At 39.8% G+C, this 23,853-nt stretch overlaps 1 protein-coding gene across 1 annotated transcript in view; it reads left to right on the top strand.

Moving 5' to 3' along the window:
* Positions 1-1,390: 1,390 nt before the first annotated feature.
* Positions 1,391-23,853, top strand: part of hs6st3a (heparan sulfate 6-O-sulfotransferase 3a) — a 33,749-nt gene continuing 11,286 nt past the window's right edge. Inside the window, exon 1 of the mRNA XM_036570483.1 lies at positions 1,391-2,822. Coding sequence (XP_036426376.1) covers positions 2,266-2,822 — 557 coding nt within the window. The 5' untranslated portion in view covers positions 1,391-2,265. The remainder of the gene's footprint in view (positions 2,823-23,853) is intronic.

Below are 23,853 nucleotides of genomic sequence, written 5' to 3'. Positions count from 1 at the left end.
GATGGGTGATTACAAAACAACAGATAATGGCTGTGTTTATGTTTACAACTCTCTTCTGGGAGATTGAAATGGTACAGGTTGCGATGATCTGTTTGGTGTTGGTGGAGCTCCCTTTAGAACATAAGCCACACAGAAAATTGAACTTTTTGTTCTGAACTGTCCTTGGTGCTGAAAAGCCACCCATTTTGAGATGAGTGTTGTTCCTTGAGTGCATCGTGGTTCACCAAGTTCTCACTGTATGATGACCAGATTTTGAAAAACTGCTTCCTGTACACAGACTGCATATTACCTAATTTCTCCAAACTCCAGAGATTGAAGAATCGTCTACATTGACACCATGAAGTATGATACACTCTAACTGTCGAAAGTGGCATATGTCAAATGTCTTTGTTTAAAACCTATAATAGTTTAAAGACTCCAACAGCACACTGCAGAGCGAAGAGATGACTGTCTGCATACACTGAATAAATGAATGTGTTTAATTTACGAGGGTAAAATCAGATGTACAAAATTTTCATGTGAACAAAATATACGACATCATCACAATTAGTGCCAAAAGTCAGCAAACTGAAAGGCAGAATTACGATGATGTTTGATAATGTGAAGTTCTAAGGCTAAGAATCACCATTCAAAAGCTTGGAATAACTGTTTTCATTTATATAAAACCAAATTTTCAACGATACATATTATGATACAAGATAACATGATTGTATTGAGATACTACTTCTCTACAAAGTCACGAGTTTCGACTGAAGTGAAGAAATGTAAGATGTGGCCAGAATGATGAACAAAGCTGTGGATGATTCTGTGATGGTTGGAAAACTGTACAACATTGATAATAAAGTTATAATAAAATTAACTTTTACACTTTATTTTGATGGTCCCCATAGATGATCTACAGATGATCTACAGATGCTAAAGATCATTTCAGTGTATTAATTGTCATCTGCTGACTTGTTAGTGTTGCCAAAACTTGAAATACTGAACAAAACATCTTGAAATCCCTTTTAGCCAGTATTTTGAGGTATACTGAATAGGTTATTAACCTAGTAAGATAACAAAAAAGAACAGCAGTTATTAGTAAACACTGACATGTTATCCTAAACTGTTGTACGGCAGTGGATTTTATTGATGCGGGAATGATGTACTCGTTTGAGTGAAGTGATGCATCACTATTTCCAGTAATAGTAACCTTTATCAGTATGTATTTCTACATAACGACGCCGTTTAAACTTTATCAGAAAGAGCGATCTATTGTTCTTTATCACAAGACTCACTTCAAAGGTAAACTAAAATGGAAACTCAGGATATTATGGTATGTCGTAACGACCTTTGGACGCTACTGTAAATCATAACGTGCAGATAAGCTCTCAGAGCTAATGGTCGCCGTTTCAGTCTATGCTTACAGCTACTCCGCGAAATCTATTGGCAGCGCTGATATTATAGTCCATTGTTTGAACCGGTATTGGCTGCAGTGGGTCGATGTGTATTTTTGTATTGGTCCACATTTCTGCAGCACTCCGTTATGATTGGATAATTACAGCGGGCTACCCGTGCTTTCAATCTCCGTCTGACGGCGAAGCACACAGAGCTTTCTCTCTCTGCTGCGGATCGCAGAGGCGTCCAAGAGCAACTTGTTTTTTTGTTTGTGTTTCCAGATCTTGCGCTCAGGCAGACGCTTGAATTATATCTTCTCGAAGACACACTGACGGGCTCTGGGAGATGAGCTGTGAATCTGTTTGATATTTTGTTCCAGGTTTTGGTATTTAGGCGGGGAGCTGCGGGATGGAGACTGTGGGAGACTGCAGGCTTCCCTCCCCTCGTCTGAAGCTTTTCCACTCAGGGACTTCCACCTTCACAGGGAGGTACTAATTCAATGGGGAAAAGGGCTGAACGACAAATATCTGCAGTTTTTCATTCACGATCGACCGGTTTTCAGGTGCTCTTTTCGGGTTAAGTGTTCTGGAAGACGTCGTCTCAAAGTTGGGCGAAATGAAAACACTTAAGACTCGTTCTTATGCAGCCTTCAAACTGATAGATATATTGTCATAAGGGAACATCGTGAGCTTTATAGATCCTGAATGGAAATCGCGCGCGCGGATCCAAACTTGTTCAGCCTTGCCTGAAGTAACAGCGACGGTCTGTGAGTTGAACTTCTTGGACGGTGCGGTCGCTGAGATGGTGAGCTTTCAGCGTGCCCCACCTGGACTGTCCCAGTGAACGGAGAGTTACCAATGGCGTAATCATCGACTTGCTCTGTTTGCAATGGATGATAAATCCAACAAACTCCTTCTCATCCCTGTCCTGGCCGTTCTGTTCGTAATGATCGGCTATCAGTACATCTGTCCAGCGGACAGTACGTCTTGTCGGCTCCGGAGCGGACAGAGCTCTGGCGCGTTCAGCCCTTTGCTGTCCCAATACTCGCCGGGGCTGGACGGCGACGCGGACGCGCGAGAGCCGGACGAGCAGGGTCCAGGGACGTTTCCGTCCAAGTTCAACTTCACCATTGAAGACCTCGAGCGCCACGTGGAATTCGACATCAAGGGCAGCGACGTGATCGTATTCCTGCATATACAGAAGACCGGGGGCACCACGTTCGGGAGGCACCTGGTGAGGAACATCCACCTGGAGCGGCCGTGCGACTGCAAGCCCGGCCAGAAGAAGTGCACGTGCCACCGACCTGGCAAAGCAGATTCGTGGCTCTTCTCGCGCTTCTCCACCGGCTGGAGCTGCGGTCTGCACGCGGACTGGACCGAGCTGACCAGCTGCGTGCCCGCTGTCATGAACAAAAAGCAAAGAAAAGACGTGCCGCAGCAGCGAAGGTGAGTGTCTTTACAAGCGTGGAAATCCACTCATTGCAATTAACTGAAGTTAACTCTAATTTGAGTCTTGGAGACAATGAAGTGTTTCTTATGAGAAAACCACACATACTAAATGAATTTTTCTCATTTAAAATAAAGATGTCAGAATGGGTTACTTGGATCACTTCCATTCAGAACATTTAAAATACGGTTCCATTCAAACCTTGCAATAAAAAATAATTTTTTGGGCACTTCTACGGCATTGCTCCAGAGGAGTCTTTTTGGCACCATTAGAGCATGAGAGTGTGTTCCATTGATTCCCTGATGGAGTGAGCGAACAAGCATTTGAGACAATATAAGGCAGCTGAAGGACACTGTGAAAGCTGCCTGGTTCTAACTGGCACATGAGAGAAGAAGCTTAATGAAATCATTCTGAAACTCTTTTATGGTACTGCACTCAGGGCTTCAGAAGTGCTGTGAGTGCTTATAGTTACTCAACATTATTTCAACTTCAAGGTATGAACCTTTGTTTTGTATGTGCTGTTAAATGCAACCTACCACACACAGACCTCTGTACCAGAGCTCTGTACTGAACCGCAGGCTCATGTGTACTCTGTAGTCATAGAATACTGTTCCTCTAAACACGCATCCCACTCTGCTCCTTTGTCATCTTCCTGCCCCTTATATTCTCATGAGTATTCCACCGCTAGCGCAAGTGCATGTTTACAGCCCTCCACTAAAGGGACTCCTTACCACTGAAGATTAATGAGAACCTCTAGAAAAGTGGGGTAGGGCTGCTGATGAGACTTGTACTCTCATCGCTTTATCATACTGCTACCTATGACAACAAGATAAAAGCACAGCACTTTAATCTGCTGCTACAAATGTTCTCATTTCCCCAGGTTAGCGGTTCATTTGGACTAACAGGTGAAATTTGGAGAAAGCAGGTTTTCCCTGGACATGTCCTTTAAGGAAGTGCATCTCATTAATTTCAAGTTGGCCTTAAAGTCTTGGAGTTCACTCATTCAGCAATACAGGATGTCTTTGCACTACATTACACAATGACCCAATCTGTCAGCCACAGGCAAGAGGTAAAGTTCACAGAGAAACAAAGGACCAGACTTTGTACAGCAAGAGCGTTCCAGTTGCCCCTTTATACTGCAAGAGATAACGATGCAGAGTGGTGACATTTTCAAGATCACTGACGTTGTAGTTGGTGTCATATTGCAACACAAGGTCTTGAGTAAACAATAGGAGAAACTGTCCATCTGTTAGCTTATTTCAGGACATTAATCCTACCCTGCACTGAAATCTCTCATCCGGTAAATCCTAAGCTCAAGACGCCACATGGAGAAAATGTTATTTCTTTCAAGAAAGAGACAGAACTCAGTTTGTACAATTGCATTTTATATTTGCATTAGTTAGAGTGTGACAGGTAAACAGCAAAAATAAAGCAGCAGTGATCAGCTGATGTGTGTGCAGGTGTCAGGGACACACCCCCGTAAGCCGAGAGGCTTTGATATGGAAGATGGTGTGCCATTGTCTGTCCATGCATGTCCAACATGTTTGAAATTGAATGAGGAACCGGGGGTATTAAATTAGCAATGCATGACGGACTGCTGCATTTTCAACATACATTAGATGCACTACAGTTCTCTGAACTCTAACACTCACAGACTGAGTTTCTTAAATGGTTTATAGAAAATCAGACCTGTATATTCTCTGTCATATGAAAACCTTGTAACACATACTTAACATGAGCCTCATGTGAGTAGAATTTCATTAAGACGGCGTTGCTCTAGATATTATTTACCTTTGGTGACTGCAGCTCTCAGCACACAGCAGTTCCTGTACTGCTGGTATAGCACTCATAACACTATGTTACTTTAGTACTTTTAATTGCCAACTGGATTTGCACTGGAGTAAATTGAGGCTCAAGCTTTGCTTTCTCTTCATGCTCCATTAACTCAGATCAGTTTAGCTCTGCGGAGGGCAGTTGCTGTCCTGGGGCCCGCTAATAAAGTCCTACCTGAGAAAAGGCATAAAAGTCAGGAGTGCGAGAGTACTGAATTAACTAGAGAAAGGTCACTGCATAATGTGTGTAGAAAATGAATGAGGCCTTTCACTTCATAGACTCATACACCCTTAAACATAAAGGTGCAAAAAAGGTTCTTTGTAGTGCCATAAATAAACCTTGTGGTTCGCTAACAGGCCTTTCAGTAGATCATTCTTTAAAAGGATCCGCTAGCTTTTCTTCTCTATCTGTTACATGTGTAGTGTACCATGGACAGTAATTTAGATGTTTTCCCTGTATTTAAAAAAAGAAAAGAAAAACCAGTGAATCAACCAGAGGGCAATCCTCAGGGCCTTCTAGGTCTTCAGAACCAAAACTTAAAAATGCATATCTGTAATTTTTTTGTTACTTTTTATCAGATAGAATCATGCATAATTTTAAACTCTGCAACTTGTTTTATTGTTAAGGATGGAAACAAAAGGGGTAGATGTAGTTTTTAGGTAGCTAACACCAGAGCTCACTACAGAAAGAGTCATTGTGAAACTGCTTCAAGGTACTATATGTTAATATGTCTGTCACAAGCTAAAAACATGTAAAACATGGAATGTCTTTTAGAAACATCGGATGTCTCTTTAATTTAGAACTGCCTTTTTCAAATTGTTTGTTCCACCTTAACCTTCTGGGGTCCACAAACTCGCCCATGTGTCAACTTTGATGGTTCTATATATGTTTCTCCATCTTTGTGATAATACAGCGCAGAAATATGGGTCAAACATTTCATGAATCTGTGGAGTTGGTCCCTTCCATTCCATGGCATCGCAAAATTATATGTGACTCACAGGAAGAGTAATGAGGTTATGAAGAGGGGTTAAGATACACATCATCTGCCTCTCACCATGTGTAATAGGTGGATTCATATGTGTCTACATTTTGTGTGAAACTGACCAATGGACACTCAGGAAATGCCTAAGGACTTACCCATCATGTTGGAAACCCTTCAGTCTTCGTTCAGTTGAAATCAGAGACATGAAATTCAATGCAAAAAGTGTACAGCTGCTGAAGTTGCTGCAGTAGTTTGGAAAGTTTAATTTTGGAAATCAAGAAAATGCCTTTAGACCCCAAAAGGTTAAACTCTTCTGGCACCTTTATTTATATACATTCATATACAAAAGTTTAGGTGCCCCTGGTCACAGCATATGTATATATAGTACAAATATGCTTAAAATACACTCCTACACATCTGAGCAGCGTGTGTGTGCTTTTAAAGTCATTAGTATCTTGTTTAGAAGAATACAGTTTAGTTCCTGACTTCTCAGTACACTCCAGCCATTGTTTGTATTTGTTCTATTCCATCAACTGCACACCTGATTTAATGTAATGAAGGATTGGTCAGCCAAGCTAGGCATTGAAGGGAAACTGTAAATACTGAGCTTCCTCAAGGACAGTGACAGACATAAATTCAAAAAGTATTGTTTATTTATTTATTTGTATTTATTCAAATTTTATTTGAGTGTAATTTGAACAAATATATGCTTACTCTCCAGATAAAGTTACATGTATCGCCTGAGACCACTGACCAGCACTGCATATTTATATATGGTATATACATACTGTGTAAATATGTAAATAAACCGTTGTAAGAAAAACAGCCCCAATCTTTAACAATCTTAAACCAGGAAACTTGGCCACACATTTGATTGAACACTTCAACATGGGGTCCTGTATAAAGAGATGTCATCTCAAGTGGCTGTTAACGTAAGAGTAGCCATTGTCCATGATAATGAAAATGCAATCTAGTCAAATGCATTTTTAATTACATTTTGCCACAAAAATGTATGTAGTTACATTTGAATTTTGCCATCTTTCTAGTTTGTTGTTCTCTTTAATAATGTGATTTAAATACATCATTAGTAAGTGAAAATGCATATAAGATAAATTACATTCTAATTATAATTTTGACACAATTATTGCGTAATCACATTAAGCATAAATGTGCAGTTGTGGAAATATATTTTAATTTAAATAAAACTGCTCATAAAGCATCCAAATCTTTGTGTAAAAGAAATGTTAATACTAGTATACCAAATGGCATTTAAAATCACAGTATTGAATTTAAATTTTCATTTTGAGCTCAACATTGCATATAGGAGTGGGAAATGTAAACATACAAATACATTGCCATTTTACATTTTACATTCTAATTTTAGTACTGATATACTTCCATTTACTAAGAGATAGAAGCCTTGTCATTTCATGTCACCAATAAAGAGACATAGTCAGGCCTCTATAGTTGCACTCCAGGCATGCTGGTCATGTTACTTATCACATTCACTATCACATGAGACACACTTAGCGTACAGCTGCACTCTGTTAAGAAATGTGAAATGATTGCCTAACTTTATTGGATCACAGCTGAAAATGCTATGTCATCATCTCACTGCCCCTGTCTTTCTTTCTCTTTATTGTTCTCTCTTTCTATGCATGACATGTAGATGTTTTTGTATAAGTGGGTGTATATGAGGATTAACCTTATTCTACATGATCTTTCACCCTTTCTGTGGTCAGACTCTAATGAGAGCAGCAGTGGCTAGTGTACTAGTGAAGAATTCAGGAGACATTTGTAATTTCCAGATTCTTCCAGGAAGATTAGTGCCGGCTAGATAAGACATCTTATCATTCAGGGGGAGATTACTGTCCAGATTTATGCTGAAATCTCTGTCTTGATATGAGTGGCACATCACCCTGACACACTAAAGATAACTGTCATTGGCTGCCATGATCCCACGTCTAATGTGATTTTTACTTTGTTGGTCCTTTTTCATTCACTATTGCTGTCACCTTCGTTCATAAATATCACGTGTGTAAAAAAATTATTTTCTAAAAACCAACAAACCAAACCATGAAGTTTGCTTTATGTAGTGGCACCATAAATCAGCACTCTTACATGCCGTATCAGTGCTACACAGTATAGAAACCAGAGGAAAAGGGTCTAGAGTATGTGCATTATATATATATATATATATATATATATATATATATATACAGGATAATCAACCATAACTCAAGTTCATGGAAGTTACTTTGGCATAATATTTTGTGTTATATTTCCTGGCTGCCAGGTTATTATCAGATTCCATTTGTGAATGGCATTTTAGGCTGAATGTAGCTGATTAAGCCTGCTATGTGCAAGGCACAGGGTGCACTCTTATCACAGGAATACAGACAGAGATTTTTGACATTTTTGATTCATGTATTTTTACGTGGCAGATGGGCACGTAGCAAAAGATTGTATCCAAGTGATTTGCTCTAGCCCATGGTCACTTGTGAGAAAAGAATAAAGTTGGTTCAACGGTGCAGCATTGTTTTAACTGAACCACGACAATCTATAAATGACATGCAAATGATTGGAGAGTGGCCACCTTCAACTTAAGAGCTAATGCAGAAAAAAAATGAGAGAGAGGGAGAGTGCTGGAGAGAGGGAGAGAGAAATGTGTAAGGCCAAGTGGCTGAAATACATTAACTGTGGTCCAAGTGCCATGGGACTTAGATGGAGCTTTAACTATTATCCAGTTTCCAAGCACTCCGTCTACTTTGTTAAGTAATGTTGAGATTTATGCATGAATACCATTACACATTTGCAGAAACACACACACACACACACACACACACACACACACACACACACACATAAATGTACAGTACTGAGCAAAAAAGTCAGAGACCACCGTTTCGTTATGTAAGTTCCAGTGAAAATGGTAAAAAATATTCAGTTTTCAGCATTAGAAAAAAACAGAAAACATATATTTAACAAAAATGACACAAAAGTCTACACTAGGCACAATGTCAAATCTATCAGTATTAGTCTGCCCTATTGCCAATCCAACTCTTCCAGCAGAAAGGAAGAGTTTGTCACTTGTCCTTCCAAAACACCCCAGAGTGTCACTGGCATTATGCTACCCTTCAAAGGGACACTAACATTCTCGCAAGCAGCTAACACACTTTAGCTGCCTTGCAAATTTCTTTCTAATGTGCATCTAAAATGGCTATAGGAGATATTTCTGAGAAGATTAGATATAATATACAAGAAAAGGGAAAGCAAGTGAAAAACAATATTAAAAGACATTGAGAAAATTAAGCTCCACTGTTGCTTCAGATCTGAAAAAGTCCACATGTTTCTGTCCATCGTTCCACTGTGACAACTCAATGCTAATGATACGTCTGTAAGAACGTATAGCTGTCAAGGAGTTGTTTCTGAGAAAAGAACAATACAAAACAAAATTTGCAAATCAACAAAGAAGCTGCTGGTGTTCTCAGAGCAATGGACTGCTCACCACAAAGCTCAGACCTCAACATCATTAAAATGTTTGGGATTAAATGAATCACAAGAAGCAGAAAATTCAACTTCTATTCTTAGTTGTTGATGTGTCATTCTGTGTCATTTTCTGTTAATTATGTTTCTACTTTTTTCTTTGCCTGGAAATTAAGTAAATTTGGAATAACATAAGTCTTGCTCTCTTTCTTTTTTTCTCTTGCCGAAAATGATAATTTTCCTCCTCTACCTCCAGACCCTATTCCCCCAAGGCTTTCCTGGACTTCCCAGAATAACTTACTCTAAGGTCTAGGATGAGTGGTGAAGAACACTGTACTGGCTGCAGTGAAACTGATATGTGTGTAGTATCAAGTAACACACACACACACACACACACACACACACACACACACACACACACACACCAGCTTGCTCTTACAAGGAAAGCCTACACCTCTGCACATGTTCTGGTCTCTCTTCCCTTACTCAAGTGCTAAAAAAAAGGATGAAGTAGAATGCTTTCCCCGAGGGTCCGCCTGTCTCTCTCTCTCTCCACTCCTGAACACTGTGTTTCCCTATAGAGGGCAAACAGAAGATCACATACAGTGCAGTTTTAATATGCACTCTCGTTCCAGAGCAGATATGCTGTTTTTCATTTTTTGACACCACTTACATATTCCATTTCTGCCACAGAGGTGAAGGTTCCATTTGTCTTCCCTCTGGCCTGCACTTGTGAATCTCCTTTTTTTTCCCCTCTCGTGCAGTGCTCTCAAGATTCCAGGAAAAGAAGGGTGCACTCAGTAGTTATTTAAATTTTAACCGCATTTCAGAATTACAGCCTGTCAGACCTGTCTAAACCTGAAAAATGAACAGCAAGAGGAGCCATGCACTATGAAGCTCAGAGCATCACTTTCATTTATCTGCGCCAGTGATGATACACCTCCTAAACGAGTCTCTTGCAGCCCACCCCTAACAGGTGAGAGTGTGTGGCCTTGGTTGGCCGAGGTAAAGCTTTAGCCTCAGACCGCTAACAACATGCCGTCTGGTGTGGAGCAGAGAGTTTGCCTCAGTGATATTCTCTGACAGTCTGACAGATCAAAGTAGGCCAGAGCAAAACTGAGAGCCAACATCTTTGTGCAGCTTTTAGAGTGTGTGCCAGTCACCAATGGGGCACCAACCAGCTGGCATCTGCTATGAAAAGTTACTTCCTAGCAAGCAGACCTCTTTATCTCGCTCAATGTGTATGTATGAGTGCACATGTGTGAGGGTGTGGGTGTCTGTGTATTATGGCTGAGTGTGTGTGTGTCTGTGTGTGTGCGCGAGAGCGTCATGTGGGTGTTTGGGTGTGTACATGTCAGAGCTGTGTTGTGTTTGTGTGTATGTGTGCATGTGTGTGCTCGAATAGCCCACACATAGCAATGTTAGTGTGTGTCTAGACTGTGAGTGGAGCATGCTGGTATACATGAAGCATGCTATGCTTCCTTAACCTTCATGGTTCAGTGCACTCCTCCATAGTGTATTCCACGTCACAAAGAAAGCCTGTTTTCAGTGCCTTTTTGACTTTAATATTGAAGATACACATGCGGATTACTGCATGAATCACATGGTTTCTGTATTTTTTTTTTTGATACCTTGATGAACAAAGATATTCCTGTACAATTCCCTTTTTTTCCTGACAGAGTATAACACCATATACTCAAACGGTAGGCTAGGCAGCTTAACTACTAGATTTGAAGCTTGCTGGTTTGCGTGGCGTAGTTTGGTGAGGTAGCCAGGCTTATAATGTCAGTTTAACGCATAGCAGTTTTAGCTTGCATGTAGCATTATTCACATTTTGGATGATAAACAACCTCATAATTCGCAGAATCCAGATACATTGGAAGGAAAACTGTATTTTTACCATAGGGAAATCTGCTTAGACCCAGATGTCCTGATATGGCATTGATGCTGACTACAAAATGTCAACTTCAGTGGTCTATTTTGCTTGTCATGGAATAATCTTTTTCATTATGTTGGGTTGGCAACCATAGGCTACTGATATAAGCACTGGGGATTCCTAGCCCTATGACCGACACCAGTTCCTGCTGACACATGCATGCACACAAGCAGACAGAACTTCATACTCATGGCAAAATCTGTATTGGCAGTATTTCATAGGAAAAACACGCTAACAGGAGCCCTTTACCTGAATTGCTAAGACCAGGCTTCTTTCTGTAATCGCTTATCTGTTGCTGTGTAGTCACTACAGTCTGAGTTAATGAGTGCATTTACATGCACTTAATAATCTGATAACAGCAGAAAATCAGATTTTGTCAGTAATCTGTTGACCACGTTTACATGCACTGGAGTAATCAAATAATGGGAAAACTCCTGGTCCACATGAGTCAGGCAATAATCAGATCTCTGCCTTGCAACCAGCCAAAAAACTCACAGAAGAAGACGTGACATCAACGTAACGTAAAACTCAAATATCATGCAGTGGCTTTCTTTAAAACATCGAGTCACTTTAGCAGAGAATATGAATATACATAATCTAGAAAATTAAGATTTAAATCTTTCTTTTCTCATAAAAGTAGTCTTATTTACATAGTCCACAGTTTGAAAGGTAAAGATGTGAAGCCTACATTTAAACTTGGCATTTGTTGACAGAATCACAAATCTGCAGGTCCTTGACAGTGTAATGACTACGAGCATTGAAGCAATGATAACTAAGGCACAACTTCTATAGAAAGGTATAGATGAGTCATTATACAATTTGCATGGAAGAATATAGGATTCCAAATCAGCTGCTTTTCAGTATACTCACATGGGGCAAACAAAAAAGCTAGAGAAATGCACACAGGATCATGTCAATGGCACACCTTGAAAATACAGGCACACAGCAACCCAATCTTTCCTGTCTCATAGATGTCTGCAACATACAAAAGGTAGCAGCATCCAACATAACAACACCAAGTCAGTTCCCCTGTCCCCACTGGGAATGTCTATGCCATCCAAAATTGGACTCACGAGCAGTGTGTGAAATACCCCCTGGTATTCAGGGGGTCCCATGTTGGCTGGCTACTTCAGAGTTGGCTGGCTGCTAACTCACTCGTCATAGTGGTGCTGATGCTAGCTTTAATGGCAGCAAAATGTTTGGTTTAACAATTGTACTTTTGAAAAAGCTCTTTTCTAGTTTGGTAATGCGCTCTTCCTCACATTAACTGAGATCTTACACATCTTCTCTTTTGTCATTGATTTGAGAAATTAGTTTACTATTTTCACTTCTTGGGAAATTGGGCAAGTTCCTGGGCATAGTTACGGTTGTTAGGCTATGAAGGAACAACTAGGTGAACCAGTTTGCTACAGCACCACCAAAAGTCAGACCAGTGCTGCATCTCTGGTCAGCTAAAAACCAAAGACAGATGCTCTGCAATTGTGAGTGAAGCACCAAAACAATGACCCTTCCCTGAATTTATATTTGAGCCTCTTGCGTGAGTGCACCAGGCAAGGCGTCATTGTCAGAATTGAAGGACTTGCTTTCTAAAACTTTCAGACTGTTCTGCAGATCACTATAAACATTTTCCCTTTGTGTTGATGTATGTGTGTGAAAGCTCCCCTGCTAGTTATACCTGAACTCCTGCAGTAATAAATTATGTGAGATAAAATTAAATAAATAACCAAAGCAGCACTAAGGTCAGGAAAGTGAGGCATGTCAAGTATTTGAAAGGAAATTGTGATTTAAACTTACTTTATTTACCTTGGAGACCTGATGGCACTGAACACGAACATTTAATCTGTCACAGCATGACAGTTACCCAAGACACAACACCACAAAGGTAATGATGTATTATTCTCCATCCTTTACAAAGGCTGCTATGCAGTGACCCTAATGAAAAAGTAAAGGACTTTTATGTATGACTGCTTTAATTAATATTATTTTATTGTACAATTTTTTCATTAAAGGAATACTACATCATTATTCAGTCTTGCTCTTTACCCATCTGCAGCATAAGCTTAATTACCTGAACAACAATTAGACATGTTTTCCTGTACTTTGTATGAGAGCAGAAAACCTCTTAATTCAAAACACCCTTAAAATATAAACCCATGTACAGGAGCTGAAACATCTTCCCACTGGTTATTATAAGTATGTTTTCAGTCAGTGGGTTTTCTGTTCTTTACTAAGTGCAGGAATATTATCATCCATGGTAATAGTTTATATGCTAGAGACACGGCAGATGGAGTATTGGAGTATTCCCTTTACTGCTATTAGTGTTATCCCATATATGTGCATGTTACAAAAAATCTTCTGTTTTTTCTTCATTGATCAAGTATATTTTAAAGATATTTTCGTTTACATGTCCCACTGTCCTACCTAAAGCTAGGGTTCAGCAAACCAGCCCTTCGGGAAAATTAATGCTATGATGCCAAAGAGTAGCTGACTCTTGCAGATATTCAGCCATTTGAGCGCACACACGCATACCCACTCTCTCTCTCTCTCTCTCTCTCTCTCTCTCTCTCTCTCTCTCACACACACACACACACACACTGCTGTGAGTTGTAGAGATGTGTTTTTCATGTGAGCTCAGCATGTGGGATCATAGCAGCAAGTCTTGTCTGCAGCTCTTATCTAATGAAAATGGATCAAAGTGAAACCCCTCCCAAGCAGAGCCTTTTGTTGCCAAAATGAGCTAAATGAGTAAGCAAGCATTAGCCTTATCTCCCCTCTTTTCCTTTCCTTTTGGCATGTATGTAATTAATGCAGGCAGATGGTTAGAGAGAGAGAGAGGGACAGAGAGAGAGAGGACGGGGGAGAGAAAGGAGAAAATATGTTATTGTGTGTGAAAAGTTCATACAGGCGCGCTCATGACTTGGAGTTCTCCTATCATTCTGCTCTGTAAAGGAGCACTCCAGTGTTTTTCATCATAAAAAAGAATAGCATAATTTAATGGCATAATTTAATGGTTAAGAGTGCAAAGTTATTAAGAAGATTTGATGTGAAATGTGCCATTCTAAAGAAATTTTGAATTTTTCACAGTGGTGGTGATAGGAACTAGATGTTTAATGCCTCTAGAGGTAAATCACAGAAAATTATTACATGAAATAGTTAAGAATATGTTGATTATACCTGAGGCATTGTTTTACAATAGTACAATACAATAGCCAAAAATGTATTTTTTAACTGCGTTCATTGGAGAGGTCCATTCAGGGGGTTATTAGGCCAAAATATTTACCAAATTAAACTTTTATTTATTTGTTTGTTTGTTTGTTTATTTATTGTAATTATCAACATTTCATATAGAAACCTTTTTAAATTTGGTAGAATTCCCCTTTAATCTCTGCCTCTTCTGTGTCTGCAGTATACCATTGATTACCACAGACAATAACAATTTACATCATAAACAAAACAATAAATACCAAAACAGCATGAATCCAAAAGAACCTCAAAGAACCTTCCTATAGACTTCTATTATACATATTTTTTAGTCAAGAAGTTTTTACTGGGTAAACCACAGGGAAATTATTACTTTCTGTAATCAGGTGTATGCTAAAAATGCAGCAGTTTTAGACCAAGATCAGAAAACATTTCAGTTAAACATATTCTTTAATATCAATATTTTACCCTGCAGTGAACATTATAGGCTTTAGCAAAGACTTGATATACAGTATTTTCCTTATATTGCATTTCTGAGCATTTGCAAGGTGTTATTCACATAAAGATACTATGAACTATAAAATAAGTTAACTAGTGGCACGTCCCATTCCAAAACCTTGGGCATTATTATGGAGATTCCCCCCCACCAACCCTTTGCAGCTGTAACATCTTCAACTCTTCTAGGAAGGCTTTTCCACAAGACTTTGGAGTGTGTCTGTGGGAATTTGTGAGGACAGGCAATGATATTGGATGAAAAGGCCTGGCTTGCAATCCACATCTCAATTCATACAAAGGTGTTCAGTGGGGTAGTAGACAGGGCTCTGTGCAGTGAACTGGAGTTCCTCCACACCAAACTCATCAAACCATGTCCTTGTGGACCTTGCTTTGTGCACAAGGGCACAGTCATACTGGAACAGGAGAGGGCCTTACCCAAACGGTTGCCACAAAGTTGAAAGCATATAATTGTCTAAAATGTCTTTGTATGCTGTAGCATTAACATTACTCTTCTCTGGAACTAAGGGGCCAAGCACAAACCTTGAAAAACAGACCCAGACCATTATCCCTCCTCCACCAAACTTTCCTGTGGGAACTATGCATTCTGGTAAGTAGTGTTCTCCTGGCATCTGCCAAACCCACATTCGTCCACCAGACTGCCAAATAGTGAAGCATGATTTATCACTTCAGAGAATATGTTTCCACTGCTACAGAGTCCAGTAGCTGTGTGCTTTACACTACTGCACTTAATGCTTGGCATTGTACATTGTGATCTTCGGTTTGTGTGCAACTGCTTGGCCATGAAATCCCATTTCATGAAGCTCCCAATGCAGAGTTATTGTGCTGATTTTGCTTCTAGAGGCAGTTTGGAACTCTGTAGTAAATGATAGTAGTGAATGATACTCTAGGGAATTTTTCACGCAATACTCTTCTTTAGTTGTAGCTTTGTTCTGCGAGTTTGTACAGTCTACCTTTTCGTGGCTCAGCTGTTGTTGACCAGGGCAGATCCAGCAGGACAGAAATTTCACAAACTAACTTGTGGCAAAAGTGCTACATTTAAAGTCACTGAGCTTTTCAGTTCAACACATTCTACTTCCATTGTTTATCTATGGAGATTGCATGCCTATGTGCTTGATTTATATATCTTTCAGCAATGAGTGGCAAAAACACCTGAACTCAATAATTAGGAGAGGTGTCCACACACTGGTGATATAAATCATCTGAGTCACAGCGGATGTGAATAAAAGCCCTATGCAAAATTGCTCTGCTTCTGCTCTGCCTCACTCCTGTTCTCAACAAGGACTAATCCAGTTAAAAGATGTTTAATAGGTCTTGCTCTTACTACAGCTGGTCTTGAGGATTTCACCATGATTTTTAGTAGTCCTGTTCTGCATGAGGTGGTCAACTAATAGACCTGCTCTGCAGGAGACAATGGCTGGAAACATGTGCTAGTGATAGCTTTAATGGACTGTTAAGCAGCTCCCCACCATTAAACAGGGGCGAAAGGTCATTGTCAGGTTTGATTTATGCACAGCTGCTAATGACCGCTCTCTAGTATCTCCTCATGGCGTTTCCTGGAAAATTAGCTGATCATCCGCAAGCTGGAAAATGATCTTGTGTTTGTTATTATAAAATCAATTACATTCCAAAATGCGGCATTTAGAGCTGCGATCCTTTTACTAAGGGAGCTTGGAAGCTAGCTGACACCCCAGTTAGGTGGAAACCATTCCTGAGCATGGCGTGGAAGCTGAGATGTCTTTGTGACAGGCTTGGAGAGAGAAGGGAGGGTTCTTCAATCTAGCCAAGCTGTAAATATCATCTTTATGACACTGATGAATTCATTCAGACATGTCTATATTCGCCCTCATGTACAGGATTATAATTAAATTGGCAGTATGTCACTTATCATTGCATCTAACACACTGAACTTCTAAAGGCTAGTAGCATGTTTTTATGTACATACAGCGGTGTGAAAAAGTGTTTGCCCCTTCCTGATTTCTTATTCTTTTGCGTGTTTGTCACACTTAAATGTTTCAGATCACCAAACAAATTTAAATATTAGACAAAGATAACACAAGTAAACACAAAATGCAGTTTATAAATTAAGGTCTTTATTATTAAGGGAAAAAGAAATCCAAACCTACAGGGCCCTGTGTGAAAAACTGATTTGGGACTCCAGCGAACCACAGTGAGAACCATTATCCACAAATGGCGAAAACATGGAACAGTGGTGGACCTTCCCAGAAGTGGCTGGCCGACCAAAATTACCCCAAGAGCGCAGCGACGACTCATCCAAGAGGTCACAAAAGACCCCACAGCAACATCCAAAGAACTGCAGGCCTCACTTGCCTCAGTTAAGGTCAGTGTTCATGACTCCACCATAAGAAAGAGACTGAGCAAAAATGTACGAGCTGTAAAAGACTCATTGTCAGTTATCGCAAACGCTTGATTGCAGTTGTTGCTGCTAAGGGTGGCCCAACCAGTTATTAGGTTTAGGGGGCAATCACTTTTTCACACAGGGCCCTGTAGGTTTGGATTTCTTTTCCCCTTAATAATAAAGATCTTCATTTGTAAACTGCATTTTGTGTTTACTTGTGTTATCTTTGTCTAATATTTAAATTTGTTTGGTGATCTGAAACATTTACGTGTGACAAACATGCAAAAGAATAAGAAACCAGGAAGGGGGCAAACACTTTTTCACACCACTATATGTACATGTATTACTAAGACATACTTTTTGAAGCCTGCTACATGTAAAATGATATAGAGCACACATATGCCCTCATATTACACCTAAACAGATGCTTGTTTCTGGTTGGTAGGAGTAATCTCTGCCATAATTCTGTGACGATTTCTTGATGTACGCATTTAAGCATGTGAAAAGCCCTAATAAACACCTCCTCATTACCATAACACCTTAAAGTGTCTGGTTACGTTGAGAGGTTTATGGATGTGTCCTTTATGGAAATGAGATTTGGGGAGATTTAATTCCAAACTGGTCTTAGTGTTAATCATGTATTTGTATTTTACTTGTATAGCATGTTTTACAACATTTTCACAAAGCCGCTTTGAAATTGGCAGGAAAAGGTTCCTAAGAGTTAGTTCCTAAGTCATAGGAGGAACCATCCTCTTCTGGTTAACACCAATTGACCTACCATGCTCTGCACACAAATACATCTTAATTACTTATTTATTTTGTAGCAACTGTCACAAGATTTGATAAGCTTTACAAAACTTGAGTGGAGTGGTAAATGGATCAGAGAATCTCCAGTGTGCAAGTAACGTTTTGGGCTAGAATACGTACACATACTTCTAGTATACACATACCTACACATATAAACACAAGAACACAGATAGACTGTAAATGATACAACCAAGCCTATATTATTTTAGGGGGCCCCTTATCAAGAGCTACAGCACTGGTTTGGTAATTGTACTTGGTCACTCTCATAGAGTGGGAAGAGATTACCCTGTTTAAAGCCTGTTAAGTTAGCTCTTAAGCTGCGTGTGTAGAGTGTATTATTAATTTCTAATGGTATTTATTTTGCATGCATTTAAAACAGTGACAGCAAGACAGGACTGGGTTTGATTTGCTGGCTGGGCGACGAGTGTCTTTTCTGGGTGGAATTTGAATGTTGCCCCCATGTCTGCGTGGGTTTCCTCCAGTTTTCTCCCACAGTCCAAAGATATGCAGTCAGGCTGATTGGAGATGCTAACTTGCCCCTAAGTGTAAATGTGTGTGTGAATGTATATGTCTGTCTGGCTGCCCTGCGATGGACTGCCGACCTGTCCATGCTGTCTCCTGGCTTCCACTCAATGAGCGCTGGGGCAGGCTCCAGCAGGCCCTGCAACCCAGAAGGATGAGCGGCTTAGATAATGTATGTGTGTGTGTGTGTGTGTGTGTGTGTGTGTGTGTGTGTGTAAAACAGGTGTATCCAGTGTTGTCTGCAAAGGGCCAGTGTGGCTGCAGGTTTTCATTGCAAACAAGCTGAGTCTTCAAACAACTGATCATGTGTGCCCCTGCTTTGTTTGGAATGAAGATGTGCAGCTACATTAGCCCTTTGCAGACAAGATCGGTGTAAAAGGTCACACTGTTAGGATAGGTTAGATGTAGTTTTTTGTTGTGTGATAAAACTTACATGCATGGTGACAAATTAGTTGCCTCCAACCTACCTAGATTTTTACAATTAGCTACAATGATGTAGTCCAATTCTGTAGCATAGCATTTTAAACTGATAACTCAATGTAGCAACTCTGAAAAAGATCGCTACAATTGCACATTAGGTTGCTCACTTACTGTACAAGCAGCAATGTACAAAAGAATACCCTTGTGGGTGGAGCATGCATTGGTTAATTATCATACCACAAGTTTATGAGTGAGAATAAATAGAGTGGGATCAAGAGTGGAGAGATCTGTAAAATAAGCTGATGACATTGATGAGTGATTGGCATGGTTACAGAGGGGCTATGTTGGTTCCTACTAAAGTACAACTCCTTAGAATCTCAGATGTTTTGATGCTATGAGAAGGTATCATAGCATGTGTCACCAGTAAAGGGCTTTGATCTCTCTACACTGAACTAACAGGATTGTAGTAAATTACAGGTGGGCGAGTTTCACATTACTTTGGTTTTCATCCAGCTACATTTTCCCTCCTCTATCTACACCCATGCCTGTTTGTGTTAGAGCCCGGGGCGCCCCAGACTGCTGCGGCTAGCAGCCGATGAATCAGCGCATACAGGCAGAGGGGTTAAAGACGGCCTTTAGGGGGCTTCGTGCTTTGCTGTCTGTATGGTAATGGCAAGCTGTTTGTTCTGTAGCCTCTGTGGCTGCTGATATGGCTTGAGCCTTGCCGCATCCCTGATTGACTGTAAAATCTGCCATCTGCTCCAATTTCTCAAGTGGCGACGCAACTGAAAGAAACATACAGTTTCTCAAAGCACTGCAGTGTATAGGGACAATCAGACTATTAACAATGCATCTGTGTTTGGAATGCGAATTTCATCACCATTCACCGTCCATTTTGTGTCCTTGTCTGTGTGTCAGAGAGAGAGAGTATGTGTGTGACAGGCGTTATCACCGTTGTCTGTCACAGCCTCACTGTGGTATGAAAAAATAAAGTGTGCTTTTCACACTCTCCATCTGGCCTGTGCTTTGGAGTGCTTTGGTTAACCCTTGTGAAATGACACAGATGATCAGGGAGATACGGAAGTGTAGTGTGTAGAGGTACACAGCAGTAGTTTTTTGTGTGAACTGGGTTAATACAGCTACAGAATTCTCTGAAGTGACTCTCAACTCAGTATTACATCAGGATTTCACTTTTCCAAGTATGTCTGTAAGTGACATTTTGAATCTTCTGTGAGCATAGTCAGTCAAGAAACTGGCTGGATGTTCAAGCTACATTTGCAGAGCTGCACAGGTCAAACTATCGCTCTTTTTATATCTAAATTCTAATAACATAGCAGCATAGCTGCTATCTGTGGAACTTCTCTGTTTTAGGAGAAACATTTTGGCTTACAGTCTAAAAATACATTTCCTGAATGGTTGTTAGTTTGGAAAAGCTTTTATTGATATAGAGTTTTTACATTATGTGGAGGTGTTTCTTTTAACATTTGCACATCTCATTTACAAAAATGATTTGTTAAAGAATCGTCTAATGAGAGGCTCTTTAGAGAGCTAAACTTTGGCTATTCTATGGCATCACTCCAAATAAACCCTTTTTTGGCATCTTTATTTTTTCACCTCAAAGGTTTGATGTCTTATTTCATCTGTTTAATAGCACAATTTGCCAATTACATCACTTCAGAGACATGTGTAGTCCTATTAACTTGTAATCATACACAAATCCTTGTTATACTCATTCTGAGCGAAGTGACATAATCAAGGCAGCAGCATTTTAAATTTGTTTTGTAATTTGGCTGCATTATCCAAATGGCCAGGTTCATTACACTTCCAGGAATTTGAACAAACATCTCCCTAATCTATTTTGCATTTTTCCCCCATAGTGCAAAACTCTTCCCTGCACAGCATGCTTTCTAGTCTCAAAGAATGACTCATACACCAAGATGATCCCTTGCTCAGAATGGAAAGGATATGTGAAGGTCAGAAAGATTGTTAAAGGCTACAAAAGATCACACCAATAGTGGAAGGAAGTAAAAGAGCAAAACTGCAGGTTTTTATGGACCTGAACAATGATGACTCAGCATTCTGACATTTTTCTTCTTGGCAGACCACAGGGAGGTGACTTTACTTGCCACTTTGTATCACACTGTTGTAACATTCAGGCATGATCAGTCCGTTTAATTGGTCATCAATTAAGTGAATCCAGTTAAGCACAAAGCACACTGTATAAAGTGAAATAGGGCAGAAGTCAATTTTACATGCTTTTAAGGCCAATCAAGAACTGTTTTTTACTGTGGTATCTAGGTAGATATAGTGAAGTGAGTTCTCCTTTTAGTTGAGGCTGAGCAGAAGAGAAGGCCTAACGTGTTAGATTAACTAACAACATAATTACGAAGCGGCAGAGTAATCAATCACGTTTTAATATATATTTGATACACAGCAGTGTGTGTGTGTGTGTGTAAAATTACGTGAAAAGGCCTTATGGCGGTATAATGTTTTGATAGAAAAGTAGATGTGCTGATGTGCTTCTGAATATATGAGTATGTGCCTATGTGTGTTACTGGATACCTCATGTGTAAATGTATGTGTGTTTTTTTGTCCTCCTCTGGGAAAGAACAGACTTCTGAGTGATCTTGTTAGTGTAACCATTTTCCAAGAACAGACTATTCAATGACACCTGGATTCTTGATGCTAATGAATGAAAATTGTCTCGTGGTATCGATTGCACAGTCCTCATTTCCTCAGGCCTACCCTTGTGAGTGGGCCATAGATGAAGCATCATGTTCAACCGGCACTCACCCCAATCAATACAGCCTTGTTTGTGACTCTGACAGAGGTGAGGTGCTGATTTGGTCCAGATAAAGTTTGAGCTAAATGGCCCCCTGACTTAGAGAGAAAAGACTGAACTTCAGTCTTTAGAATAAGAATCAAAATTTTTATTCACTAAGTACGGATGTACAAGGAATTTTTATGGATGTCGGTGTCAACAGAAATAACAAATATACAATAGACAACACCACTCTCAAAATAAGTAGAATAGATGTGCAGTAATGAATATGTGCATTTGTAATATCAAAACAAAAAGGTCTTAGTAAGTTGCTATGAGCCACTAGGACAGATTCAGTGCACCTTAGCACAGATTCTACAAGACAGTGGATCTGTACTGGGTGGATTCTTCCAAATGATATTCCCTCATTTTTTTGTTGTCTTTTTGGTGTTTTGATGATGGTGGTAGAGAACTCTGTCTAACACTTTGGTCTAAAATCTCCCACAGATGTTCAGTTGGACTAAGATCTGGTGACTGCGAAGGCCATAGCATATTATTTACATAGTTTTCATACTCATCTAACCATTCAGTGACTGCATGTGCCTGATGGATGGAGGCACTGTCATCCTAGAGGAAACCACTCCCATCAAAAGAGAAATGTTTCTTCATAGTTGATCAGTCCAAATAACTTTGTATTGATTTGCAGTGATGCTTCATTGTAAGGGGAAAACTGGAGACAGACCTTGCCAGTAAATGCCCCCCACAGCATAACTGATCCACTGGACCCCCTCGCAGTAGGAGTCAAGCATTCAGGTCTCTACTGTTTTCTTGGTGTACACCACACACATGCACTCGCCCACTTGTCAAGGATAGTGAAGGATGACTTGTCTGAGCATTTCACTTTTCCCACATTTCTATAGTGCAGTGCATATGATTTTCAGACTGTTCTTGCTGACATAGTCTGATCACAACCTGCACTGCCATTTTCAGTCACCTGAGGGACAGTTGCTCTTCTGTTGTTCGCACTAATGCACAACACATCACTGTCAATGAATGTGTACTTTGACCACAATTTTCAACCCTATTTTCTGATGTCTTTCCCATAGGTTTAAATGCAGATCTCACTTTTTCACTGTTCCTATAAAAACTCTAGCCAGTTAAGCAGTTTTTGGGACTGAAGCTCCTGCCACCCTCAAAAATGAACCCTAGATCTTTATCTCTTGCCATCTTGATATAAAGTCAAGGTCAACTGCACCTGCTCAGCATTATGTACATCATACAGATCATCATAAAATTGTTAATTGCTTAATTGTATCATGCAGTACACCTATTTTGAAGCATCTACACTCATTATGTTTCTCCACTCATTTTTTCATGATTTATTTTTTGATTTGTAAATGCATCTGTAGATATGTGAATGTAAGTGGATATGAATAATATACAGTTGCATTATAAATGAGGACTGTATGGGATAGTATGTACAGTTACATTATAAATGCATACACATTTAAATATGTGAATCTAAAGATGTGGTTTGAACAGTTAAATATGTGCAGTTGTTGCATAAATTAACATAAATACCAGACTCTCTAAATCAGACTTCTATTGCCTTTAGAAATATATAGATGTGATTTCAGACCAGCAGTATGTGGATCTCTACCAATAGAGCACAGATGTCCGCTCTGTATGTATTTTGATCCTCCAGTTAAACATAAATGTGCAAATAAATGCAGACACACTATGTGACTAAAAGATGGGTTTGGTTTCAGCATATAGGCAAACGGCGGACCACTTATCTTTCATCTGTAAGTAAATCAGACATTTAAATCAGGTAATGCGATCTCAGGACTATATGGATTTTAGCTATTAGATCCATGTAGTACTTGTCCCATCTGTGGCTGTGACAGACATTTTTGTTCCTTGTATTTTCTTTCAAATGACTCATAGTATTAATCACACAGTTCAATCATAGAATACAGATACTTTTCCAGGGCATAAGACAGACAGCAGTTAAATCCTGTGTGCAGTGTTAGGTAGCATAGAGCCTTGCGGTTTAATCTGTCCTCGGCCGTCTTCAGTTGAAGACATCAGTAAGGGACAGTGAAGATCACAGCAGAATTAAATATTGATTAAAAATTTCACTTAGCATATCGAGGGCGTTTGAAAAATACTGGGCATCTCAGAGACTTTCTGTTATTATGGCTTTTTAA

Source organism: Colossoma macropomum, unplaced genomic scaffold (genome assembly GCF_904425465.1).
Source record: "Colossoma macropomum unplaced genomic scaffold, Colossoma_macropomum, whole genome shotgun sequence".
Classification (NCBI taxonomy): Eukaryota; Metazoa; Chordata; class Actinopteri; order Characiformes; family Serrasalmidae; genus Colossoma; species Colossoma macropomum.
The sequence above is the reverse complement of the archived record's forward strand: the minus strand, read 5'-3'. Positions and strand labels throughout refer to the sequence as shown.